The sequence below is a fragment of the Eulemur rufifrons genome, chromosome 20 (genome assembly GCF_041146395.1).
Source record: "Eulemur rufifrons isolate Redbay chromosome 20, OSU_ERuf_1, whole genome shotgun sequence".
In the NCBI taxonomy this organism is placed as follows: Eukaryota; Metazoa; Chordata; class Mammalia; order Primates; family Lemuridae; genus Eulemur; species Eulemur rufifrons.
Genome location: NC_091002.1, coordinates 22,368,407 through 22,380,809, shown reverse-complemented (window position 1 = coordinate 22,380,809; position 12,403 = coordinate 22,368,407). Strand labels below are relative to the sequence as shown.

The window sequence follows — 12,403 nt, the reverse complement described above, 5'->3', positions numbered from 1 at the left end:
ACCAGAGGCCTAATATTTGGCAATGAAGGAGGTGAGCAAGTCTGGGCGTAAGCCAGCGCTCACAAGAACTAGTCTCTGTCAGGGCATACAGTAAAACACTTCACACGAACATAGCCCAGTATCTTAAGCCTGTTGCAAAACCTGTACCCAAGGGAAGGTGGAGCACGTTGGTGGCTGTATTGGGATGGTAGACTGTTAAGTGAGCATTTGACAGAGCCAGCCTATTTGGCCTACAGGAAACGCATGTCGGTCCTTTGGAGCTCAGGAGAAAAATTTCCCAGATGTGCTGGAGGGATGGCTCAGGTCTAGTTAACATCTAAGAAGCCCATGATAGCCCACGAAGGCTCCGGGAATGGGAAACAAAGGCCTTATTCTATGGGCTCCCAACTTCGTTTCGCCACCAGCCAGAAAGAAGGTGGGAAATAGGTTCGGTAAAGTAAACCCAATAAAGGACGAACGAAAGAGACACACCAGACGACGGGAGCTGCCAAAACTCGTTTTTCATTAACACGGGGTGCGGTGCCAGGCTCAGGCCCGGAGACCCTGGCCCCAGTTCACAGAGAGCGCCGGGGCCGGGCCGCCCACAGAATCGCTTCTCAGCCAGTGATGCGCACATCGGTGCGGCGGCGGAGCCGACGGGCCCGCGCCGCTTCGGGCAGGATGGCGAGTAGCTGCTCCTGCACCAGCATCTCCACGATCTGCTCCTTGGTGCGGATGTCGGGTCGAAGCCACTGGCGAGAGAGCTCCCGCAGCTGCCGGAACGCTTCCCGGGGACCCGCCGCGTCCTGGTAGCGGAACTGCCGAAAACGCTGGCGGAACGTCTCGGGACCCTGCCGGGAGACGCCAGGGCCTGGCGGGGAGCGCGCTGCGGCTTCGGCCTGAGGTGCAGAGCCTAGGGGTGTGGGCTCAAGGGGCAACTCAAGGGCCGCGGAAGCCGCCGCCGAGGGTGTAGGAATCGCTTCGGGGACCGCGGCGTTGGGGCTGGAAGGCTCAAGGGCAGGCGGTGAAAACCCTGTGGTCGAGGGGCCCGCAGAGTTTCGCTGAGGGTCTGAGCTCGGGCCAGCTCCTTCCTGTTTCTCCAGCGGCATCGCCGAGAGGTTCCCAGTAGCCTCCAAGCCGGGCTCCGTCGCTGCCATGACTCCGGCTCCGGGCGTCACTCTTTGTCCCGCAGCCGTGGGCTCGGCACTGCGTCTGCGCGGGGGCGGGGTGAGGAAGGACACGTTTCCGGCTACAGGGCAGCGCCGGTCCGACCCTGGAGGGAGGCGGACTCGGGACCGACCCAGAGCGTACGGAGCTTACCTGCACCGGCGAAGCGCCTAGAGCACCCGGAAGCGGAAGTCTCCTCTGGCTTCTTATGATCAGGTCTGCGCGCGAGGCCCCGGAAGCCGAGTCTGAGCTCCCGGATGTGGCACCCTCTAGCGTTCTTGAGTCGCATTGGGAGGCGGTGGCGACCGAGATGCTGAAGGCAAATGTAAGTGCGCGATGGTCCCTGGACAATGGTCGCGCCTCCGAGCACCGGTTCGAGGAGGAGTTGGAGGAGGAGTCGGAGTTGGAGTCGGAGTCGGAGCAAGAGCCGGAGCAAGAGAACGAGCAGAAGAAGCAGAAGGAGCAGGAGAAGGAGAAGGAGCAGGAGGAGCAGAAGCGTCCCAAAGGTTTCCAGGTAGACTTTTGAGTCAGGTACCTTAGCCAAATAAACACTTCGGCTTGAAGGTGCGGGGGCTCCTCATTTGCCCCTGACTAGCGTGTAGCTCTTGACAGCCCTTCGGTAAATGATAAGGATGATGGCTAGCCAGGAGCTTATCGGGGTTGGCGCCTGGCCGGTGACCGGGACAGGGCAGCGCCACGGCGGCCGGGCGCTCGGGTAGGGCCCGGTTCAGGAAAGTCCTCTTGCCTGGTCAAATGAGGAGGGCAAATACCACCCTCCTTGTTGCGAGGATGACAAAATATAACGTGTGTAAGATCCTCAACACACTGCTAGCACAAAGTAATGCTCAAGAACCCTTTGCCGTTATTTTTTGCGTGTCCTCTGAAACCAACGGACAGGCGGCTCTGTGGGTTCTGCTTTTAACTTTAGGATTAATAAAGTGAACTGTAAATGTGTTGCCCCATTTGGTGGTCACTGGTCACATGTGTTTACTGAGCCTTTGAAATGTAGCTAGTCTGAATTGAGATGTGCTGTATTGTAAAATATGCAAAGGACTTAAGAAAAAAAAATGTAAACTCTCTCAATTTTTATATTGATTACGTGTTGAAACATTTTGCATATATTAGGTCAAATAAAATATATTATTAAAATTAATATCACCTGTGTCCTTTTACTTTTTAAATGTGGCTACGAAGAAAATTTTAATGTATGGTTTCCATTGTATTTTTGTTGAACAGCACTGGACTACAGTGTTGGAGTCAGGCTGCCTTGGTGGCATCCCTTTTGCAGTGTTTATATGCCTTACCATGTCTGGCAATAATGCAGAGTTGTTGGGAGGACTAAATAAGTAAAATCCTTGGAAAGAAGAGGGTTTTAAAATGTTTGCTGTTATTTTCATTAGGTAAATTGCTTGCTATCTCAGAGCTACAGTTTTTTTTTTCTGTAAAATGGATGTAATAATCTGTAAAATGTGGATGTAATAGAATTTACCTCATAGAAGTTACTGTGAGAATTCAGTGAGATGATGCAGGTAAAAGCGTATGTCTCTGACAGCCCTTCAGTAAATGGTATTATATTCTGTTTGACAGCTGACTTACAGATGGATTTTTTATGCCCATTTTACAGAGGGGGAAACTGAGGCCCAGAGAGGGGCAGGAGCCTCATATGAAAGGTTTTGTATGACCCTTGCAGTCCCTTTCAGCGCTGTGCGGGGTGGATGGGCATGTTTAACAACCATTAATACATCAGTGGCCCTGATATAAAACCTGCCCCCCTCATAGGATGTCTCCTTTGGATGGGTAGAAGTGGATCCTCATGGAACAGTCTGAATACCCTGAAAACCTTGAAGGTTATGGCAGTGGGTCTTTAATGCTTTTTATTCACTGACATGTAAACACTGGGAGATTTCACTTGCAAATCTGGATTTCTAGCTTTTCTTGAAAAAGTACAAGAGCTGGCCACCCTGGACCCTAATTCCTGCCAGTCCACAATCAGCTGACACTGAGTGGAGACTACTTCCTTTAGACAAGATACTCTGTCCCAGTGGATTCAGTCCCCACCACTCCCTATGCTCTGAAACAGAATGTTGTTTGCATTTACTATTGCTCTCAGGTTGTTGTTTTCCTTAGAGCTGATATTTTTCTCTATTTTCTTTTCAGTGGTGGAAAAACAGGGGCTTAGTCTTTTTTATGCCTACGGTCTTCAAACCTTTACTTGTCCTGTCAGACCCCTTGGCAGTTGGGTTTGCTGCCCAGAGTGAACCGACAGTCCTATTCCCTGTGTAGTAACAGGTAGTCAGTTTCCAGGCATAAAGGAACACACCAGACCCTGCTGTAGGAGCCAGGGTCCTCACTGGGAAGGGGACCTTCAAGCTGAGACTCCAGAAGAAAAAGGGTGGAGTTTGGGGGCATTCCAGGTAGAAGACATTGCCTGTACAAAGGCATATAGTGCACTTACATAAAGCAAAACTTTATGGAAACTGCAGGCTACATGGCAAGTGGTTGTGGGGAAGGGGTGAGAGATGAGGTTGGAAGGTTGGTGGAGATTAAGTTATAAAGAATGGAATCCTAGAATTCCATGTTTAAAATTTGTCCTTTTCTTCTCGGGAAAAGGAATGAACGCTTGTGCTACTTGGAATCATGGAATGTTAGATCTCTAATCCATTTCTTCCATCCCTACTGGAATCATGGAATGTTAGAGTTGGAAGGAGAGATCTGAGAGATCTGTGAGAATCACGGGGTGTTAGGATGGAAGAGGCCTTAGAAATTGAATCCAAAAATACAATTCAGTTATTCTAAACCTTTTCTGGGTCAGTAAGCCCCCAAAATCTGGAAAAAAAAATTATAACACCTCTTCTTAGAAATGGGATGCTATTATATACTTCTGCATACAATTTCAGATAGTTTACATATATCCTTGAACCTGTCCAGAGGTCCTAGATTAAGTTTAAAATACATATATTTATATTTTATTCTCCTGAATTTTGCAGATTAAGAAGCCAGAATGCAAAAATGTAATGGATTTGTTCAAAGTCAAAAAGCTGGTAAGTGATTCCATGAGGACAGAAATCTTTTGACTTCTAGTAAAGTCTTATCACTAGATTGGGAGTTTATTTGGGAAGGGATCATAAACCATTCATCTCATATCACTTAGCTTCCAGAACAAGGCCTGACTCCCAGTCAGCCCTTGGTAGGTGTTGATTAAAGGGAAGAAGACAAATGTGGACTGCAGAGCATCCCTGGGAAGGGAGAGCTCTAATATGATTCCCAGACTCGTTCAGAGACTTTGGTGTCTTTTGATGGCACACTGCTGCTTGGAGTTTTGGAAAAGAAGCCTGGATACTTAAAAAAAAATTTTTTTTGAGACAGAGTCTTGCTCTGTTGCTCAGGCTAGAGTGCCATGGCATCAGCCTAGCTCACAGCAACCTCAAACTCTTGGGCTCAAGTGATCCTCCTGCCTCAGCCTCCCGAGTAGCTGGGACTACAGGTGCATGCCGCCGCATCGGGCCAGAGTTTTTTCATCATCCCAAACTGAAATTCTGCCCGTTAAGCCATTAACTCTCTATTTTCATCCTCCCCTAGTCCCTAGTAACCACTGTTCTACTTTCTGTCTCTTTGAATTTGACTATTCTAGGTCCCTCATATAAGTGGAATCGTATAATATTTGTCCTTTTGTCTGGCTTATTTCACTCAGCATAATGTCTTCAGGGTTTATCCATGTTGTGTCATGTATCAAAATTTCATTTCTTTTTAAGGCTAATATTCATATATATGCATATGAATATTAAGACAACTATATATATGTATATGCATATTAAGGCCAACTATATGTATATATGCGCGCGCACACACACACACACACACACACACGGACATTTTAGTTGTTTCTACCTTTTGGCTATTATGGGTAATGCTGCTATGAATATTGTTGTACAGATAACTTTTGCATTTCTATTTTTTTTTTTTTTTTTTTGAGACAGAGTCTCACTCTGTTGCCCAGGCTAGAGTGAGTGCCGTGGCATCAGCCTAGCTCACAGCAACCTCAAACTCCTGAGCTCAAGGGATCCTCCTGTCTCAGCCTCCCGAGTAGCTGGGACTACAGGCATGCACCACCATGCCCGGCTAATTTTTTCTATATATATTTTTAGCTGTCCATATAATTTCTTTCTATTTTTAGTAGAGATGGGGTCTCGCTCTTGCTCAGGCTGGTCTCGAACTCCTGAGCTCAAACGATCCGCCCACCTCGGCCTCCCAGAGTGCTAGGATTACAGGCGTGAGCCACCGCGCCCGGCCTGCATTTCTATTTTGAATTCATTTACATATATACCCAGAAGGGGAATTGCTAGATCATGTAGTAATTCTATATTTAATTTTTTTAAAGAACCACTACACGGTTTTCTACTATGGTGCCACTATTCTACATTCCTACCAGTAATGCTCAGTTTCTCCACATGCTTGCCATTTGTTATTTTGCATTATTGTTTAATGTGAAGTTTTATTTTATTTATTTGTTTTATTTTTTTTTTTAAGACAGAGTCTCACTCTGTTGCCCGGGCTAGAGTGCTGTGGCATCAGCCTAGCTCACAGCAACCTCAAACTCCTGGGCTCAAGTGATCCTCCTGCCTCAGCCTCCCAAGTAGCTGGGACTACAGGCATGCACCACCTTGCCTGGCTAATTTTTCTATATATATTTTTTTTAGCTGTCCCTATAATTTCTTTCTATTTTTAGTAGAGACGGGGTCTCGCTCTTGCTCAGGCTGGTCTCGAACTCCTGAGCTCAAACAATCCGCCCACCTCGGCCTCCCAGAGTGCTAGGATTACAGGCGTGAGCCACCGCGCCCGGCCTAATGTGAAGTTTTAAATAGAAATTTTAAGGTAAGTTACCAGTGGACAAGACATTCAGATTTTCAACAGATTTATTAAGCATGTGATTTTAGTTACACCACACGCATATACACATTCCAGGTTGCCAGCTGGGATCATGCTGAAGGGGAAACAGATTCAGCAACTGAGATGGTTTGGATAAAAAGCCCCTAGGACGTTCCATTTCTGCTTTTTTTTTTTTTCCTTTTTTTAACACCAGGTCAAAGAGGCTCACTTTGGTTTCTCTACTGACGTTATTAACTTCTTTTTGATAACCTATTTTATCAAATATGTTTGATCTTGGCGTAAAGATCTGTTTGTTTTTTCTTTCTTTTTTTGAGACAGAGTCTCACTATATCACCCAGGCTGGTCTCAAACTCCTGGGCTGAAGTGAGCCTCCTGCCTCAGCCTCCAAGTAGCTGGGGTCACAGGCACGTACTACTGTGCCCAGCTAAGATCTGTTTTATATTGTGGTGTTTTGACGAGCTGGAGATAACCAATCCAGGATACTTAATCTAGCTGGACTATGTTTGCAATTAATTCAGTATCTCGTTCCTGATAAGTTCATGTAAATTTAGGGTCCTAGATACCTCATAAACCTCTTGCCTTTTTCTCATTTCACTGATTTCTATTCTGTCACAAAACTCCTGGTTCCCGGTGAGTTTTCAGTGAGTTTTACTGTGGTACTCTACCAGTTGCTCTGCATTCCTTATTGCACTGCATTGATTTTGTTTTATTCCTTTAAAATGTATCCATTCATTTTGAATAGGATGCACACAAACACTGTATATATAATACGAAGTTGAAAAGTCAGAAAAAACAATTGTTATATTTCTGCTTCTTTTCATCTCATCTTAATTGATTATTATTATTAGTTCCCTTTCTATCTTTAAATATGCTTGTACATCTGTTTCTTGGTTAATCAATTCTGAAAGGTGTCTCAAGATTTACAGCTATAAAAATGGAAGAAATCCACATACTCATATTACTCACTTTCTCTCCCTCTATACTGTATACTTTATTTTTTGGCTCCTTTTTAATCATTCATTTCCAACGCCACTTGCCTTTTGCAATCTTATCCTCTGTTTTCAGCAAGGCTAGCTTCCTTTTGAGGTTCTGAAATGACCTTCACTTCTGAGATGGTTTATTTTTTTAATCACTTCTTTCCTGAGCTCCACCAGTGTCATCTCCTCTGGCTGTCTCAGCATCTTTGCTTTGAACTATTGCATCTTTACTTTGATCTCTTGTTTTAAAATTCATTAAGCCCTTTGAGTTCTTTGTTCATGATTATCATCTGTTTCATGTTAAAAAAAATTTTTTTGGTGTCTTTCATCTGCCACTTGTTTTTCCTGTTCCCCGCCTCCCCTCCTGCTTTTTTTGTAATATATTTGTATAGGTCTGGTGCTATTTCTTTCTTTCTTTTTTTTTTTTTTTTCTTTTTTGAGACAGAGTCTCACTCTTTTTGCCCTGGCTAGAGTGCCATGGTGTCAGCCTAGCTCACAGCAACCTCAAACTCCTGGGCTCAAGCAATCCTTCTGCCTCAGCCTCATGAGTAGCTGGGACTACAGGCATGCGCCACCATGCCCGGCTAATTTTTCCTATATATTTTTAGTTGTCCAGATAATTTCTTTCTATTTTTTAGTAGAGACGGGGTCTCGCTTTTGTTCAGGCTGGTCTCGAACTCCTGACCTCGAGCGATCCTCCCACCTCGGCCTCCCAGAGTGCCACCACGCCCAGCCTGCTATTTCTTTTTTACTATAACTTTCTTTTAGATGAAGTGGGTTCTTCCTGGACCAGCTACTTGTTGGGGTTGTGTGTGGAGAAGGAACTAAAGTAGAATCTAGGCTGGCAGGAAGTCTCTTAGGTTCATAGCAAAGCTCCTTCTGACAGGGGTTTTGTGTGAGTATGTAAGTTGGTTTAGCCTTTCCTCTTCCTACCAGTTGGAACTTGGCAGCTTCAGGGCTACAAAAATGGCATGTCTGCATGTTTCTCTGATCGGCCCATTCTCCTTCTTCTCCTTGGTGCCAGTGAGACCAGGGAAGCTCCTGGAGCCAGCCCATACACCACAATCCCAATGTTCTACAGAAGGTGTTGTTGGTTCTGCCCTCAAAGTGTACCATCTTTTTAGGAGAACTGTGAGTTCTGCCAGCTCTCTCTGAGACCTGCAGTCATAGCATTCTCTATCCGCATTAACCCTCTGGATATTCTCTGCACTCATCATTGCTGCACAGGCTGATGGGATGGCTTGCTACTCGGCACCGTTAGCCACTCTCAGCACCGTTAGCCTTGGGCCACTGGAGTGCTCAGCCCAGAAATGCTGGGGAGGTAATGCCTCCGGGAGCAGCCCTCAAAGGACAGCTCTGAGGCATGGTTTCTGTGGTCTTACTAAGGCCTCCAGCACACTGGAGCCCTACTTGCCCACAAGATTGACATGGTCATGTGTCTCTGTCAAAAAAAAAACAAAACAAAACTGTTTTAATCCATGGAAGAAGATCAAATGATTTTTCTCTTTAGCTATGCTAACATAATGAATTATATTTTATGGGTTCTCCATTAACCATATTTGCATTCCTGGAATGATGTTGTTTTTTAATGTGCTATTGAATTCTATTGGCTTTAGATGCAGTCCCGCTGTGTTGCCCAGGCTGGTCTCAAATTCCTGGCCTCAAGCAGTCCTCCCACCTTGGCCTCCCAAAGTGCTGGGATTACAGACTTGAGCCACCATACCTGGCCTTTGTTTACATTTTAACATTTTAAAAGTAATATTCATAGGTGACTGTAGCTTTGTCTTTTTATGCAACCATTTTCAGGTTTTAGTATCAGTGTTCTCACTTCACAAAAGAATTTGGTAGTTTTCTTTCTTTTTAGTCTCCGAACAGTTGTTGAAGAAACATTGGGATTATCTGAGTTGCCTGTGAAACCTTCAGACCTGGTCCTTTTTTTCTTTTTTGGTAGTAGTAGTGGTGAGAGAGTTCTTCTGCAATTTCTCTGTTACTTCTATGAAAATTAGTCTATTTAAATGGGTTCTATTGGGGTCACTTTGGTAAATTATGTTTTCCTAGAAAGTTTTTCATAAAATCCCAGTATTTAAGTGTTGGTGACTAATTCAGATTCTTAAAAAACTCTGTGAAAACATGTCAGCAGGCCAGGTATGGCCCATGGACCACTATTTCGCAACCACTGATTATAGTCAAAGAATTTTAGACCCAAAAGAGGCTATATGGAGTCTATATTGGGGTTGCAAACAGATAACATACCTGTTAGGTGACTTAATTGTGTGGAGCGAAGATTCTGGTGAATTGGAGAGCCCATTCCCCAATTAAAGACAAGTTAATTTTAAACTGTATTTTAACTGAAATGCCATGCAGGTCAAATAAAGTAGTCTGCAAGCTCAGTTGGCCCACCATGACCCGTGGGTGGCTAGTTTGTGGCCTCTGCCATCCCAATCTCACTTCCTCATAACCATGCCTCCTGAGCATCTCATGGTTAGTCACATGTCACACTCCCTGAACAGGCCCTGCCCTCTCCTCTGCCGGTCATAGCTGTATTACAGCTTCGTCTGAGAATTTTACTTATTCAGCGTATTGTGAACTCTTCCTGAGCGGGGACCACATCTTGTTCACCTTTGTATGCTTTGTGTGTAGTTGGAGCTCTGTAAATGTTTGTTGCATAACTTTTATAGTCAGCAAGACGTTAAAAATCTTCTCATCTTGAAAATAAAGTGTTTGTGGAATTGAGTCTAAGACTGTTTTATATAGGATGAAAATGAGGCCAGGGTAGTTAAATGACTTACCAAGATAACATAGGAATAGGACTGGTGTCTTCTTTCTGGCATTCTGTCCTGTAACAGTTCCAGTTATAAAATCAGGAACTGGAATAGAAATGGAACTTTCTTGAGAGCTGGTTGGAGGTTCTAGCAGGGGAGCGCAGCTACTCGTGTACCCTGACTGAAGAATGGTCCTCCTCTATTGGGGAAGGTCGTCTTCTTAGACTGAGCGTGCAGGTTTGGGAGGGACGCACATGGAGCGTTGAGGGAGGAAGGGGACACCTACCTGGCCAGCCAGATCAGCCGAATCTACCCTGGTGATCAATGGGGTGACAGATGTTGCAGCCAGATTGCCCTCACATCCAGAACTTTCTTAATTTATAGAACTGACTTTATCTTTTCTTTTTTTGAGACAAGGTTTCACTCTGTCACCCAGGCTGGAATCCGGTGGCATGATCATAGCTCATTATCCTTGAACTCCTGGGCTCAAGTGATCATCCTGCCTCAGCCTCCCAAGTAACTGGAACTACAGGCATGCGCCACCACACCCAGCTAATTTTTTTTTTTTTTTGGTAGAGACAGGGTCTCACCATGTTGGTCTCAACTCCTGGCCTCAAGTGATCCTACTGCCTTGGCCTCCCAAAGTGCTAGGATTACGGGTGTGAGTCACCATGCCTGGCCTAGAACTGACTTTAATGTCTGACTCTGAATCCTAGACAACTTAATTTAGATGTCTTCAGGTAAACTGAGTTCCAACTCAGTGATTTTGAGTGGATGTAATTTGAGGCTTAGTGACTCATCTTGGGCCAGTTCAAAGCTCTCCAAACTTTCTTCCTCTTCCTCTCCAGTGCTGATCCAGTTCCCAGAGAAATTGTACAACCACAGCTGGCAAGAGGTGAGGTCAACAGTGTCCACTCTTGGGGTCCCATCAGTTACTGCTTACTGGCATCCTCTAATGCCCCTCATTAGTCTGGATACTTTCCTTGTCACTCTTGGATCCTCAGGCAACTCAGGAGACCAGTGGGATACCCCTCCTGCCCACAGCCCCTCCTAACATCTCTCGTGCCTTCTCCAGGCCCAGTAGTTTCTCTCAGAGGCCCCCCGTAAACATTTATGGGGGATCCTCTTGTATTTCCTTCCTCAAGACTAGTTCTGTGGTGGAATAGGCAAAAACTCTATACTGTGTCTCTCTCTCTTTTTCTAAAACTTTCTCTTCCTCTGTCTCTCCCTGAGTTCTTTCATCTTTTCTCCAGATAGGTGGGAGAAAACCAGTTCTGTCCTTTCTCACCTCTGTGTGTGATTACTGTCTTACCCCAGGAGTGGTGGCCTTTGTCTTTCTTCCCAGCTCTCCACTGTCCAGCTGTCTTCACTGTGTTCAGGGCCTTTCTGTTTCTCAGTTGGGGGAGGGTTGGCAGATACACACAAGTGAATAGAAGTGGCATGTCAGGTGGCACTTGAAATCGTAGTTTTCTATTGGGGATCCTGGTGCAAGAGAAAATAGAGATCATCAATTGTTATCTTTAATCTAGTAGAAAAAAAGTGCTTCAGACCCTAGAGTCTTCTCTACTTTTGGAAGGACCTCAGCATCATTAGAGTTACAGTTTCCGAGTTTCTTTCAACATTTGACACGTGTGGTTGATGTCTTCTGATTTGCTGAGTTTTCTTTTCTTTTTTTTTTTTTTGAGACAGAGTCTCACTTTGTTGCCCAGGCTAGAGTGAGTGCCGTGGCGTCAGCCTAGCTCACAGCAACCTCAAACTCCTGGGCTCAAGCGATCCTCCTGCCTCAGCCTCCCAAGTAGCTGGGACTACAGGCATGCGCCACTATGCCCGGCTAATTTTTCTATATATATATTTTTAGTTGTCCATATAATTTCTTTCTATTTTTAGTAGAGACGGGGTCTTGCTCTTGCTCAGGCTGGTCTTGAACTCCTGACCTTGAGCGATCCACCCGCCTCGGCCTCCCAGAGTGCTAGGATTACAGGCGTGAGCCATCGCACCCGGCCTTGCTGAGTTTTCTTAATTGTCCTGAGTTGGTAAGACTTATGGACAGTGCCATGCCCCCACATCTAGGGTCTCCAAGTTCTAAGCCTCAGAGTGGCCCCTAGGCCAAAGTGTTGGATGTCCCTACATCCAGCCAAGAAGGCTCCTACTTTTTTTTTAAGAAGCCCCATGCCTCTGGTAGTCCCTTAGCTACTTCCAGCCCCAGTCTGCTCACATGTGGAGTTGGGCATAGGGTCCCTCACCCTGTGGTGGCTGTGAGGACTGACTGAGGTCATGCCTACGAGAGCTCAATAAATGTTAGGCTGCCAAGATTCCAATTTCTTTCTACTGACCCCTCCTCCCTCCAGAATCTTTCACTGTGACGTAAGTAGATTCTGAGAATGATTTTCTTAGAACAAGGCTCCCAAGCAGCTGTTGGTTGGGTTGAGGTGCAGAGAGGAGCTCTCACTTGCCTTGCCACTGAGGGAAGCTGTTTGTTTCTAGCATAACTGGATTCTCGGGGAGAGATTTGCAGTCCTCCCCTTGACAGGCAAATGGGCTAGTTGTGCGATGTGCCAGATCAGGAGCCATGAAAAGATATACGATATCTCACACCTGGAAGCTCCTGAAGGAAGAACTGGGGAGGACGGG

At 45.6% G+C, this 12,403-nt stretch overlaps 3 protein-coding genes across 3 annotated transcripts in view; 1 reads left to right on the top strand and 2 right to left on the bottom strand.

The window, feature by feature from the left end:
- The window catches only part of CPNE1 (copine 1), a 410,662-nt gene that overhangs the window by 227,179 nt on the left and 171,080 nt on the right, over positions 1-12,403 (bottom strand). The window lies entirely within an intron of this gene.
- Positions 484-1,435, bottom strand: SCAND1 (SCAN domain containing 1). The gene is given in 3 exon segments (XM_069495416.1): positions 484-1,191; positions 1,300-1,354; positions 1,357-1,435. Coding segments are annotated over 3 exon segments (729 nt in total). The 3' UTR covers positions 484-596.
- CNBD2 (cyclic nucleotide binding domain containing 2) overlaps positions 12,342-12,403 on the top strand; it is a 40,948-nt gene continuing 40,886 nt past the window's right edge. Inside the window, exon 1 of the mRNA XM_069495415.1 lies at positions 12,342-12,391. Coding sequence (XP_069351516.1) covers positions 12,342-12,391 — 50 coding nt within the window. The remainder of the gene's footprint in view (positions 12,392-12,403) is intronic.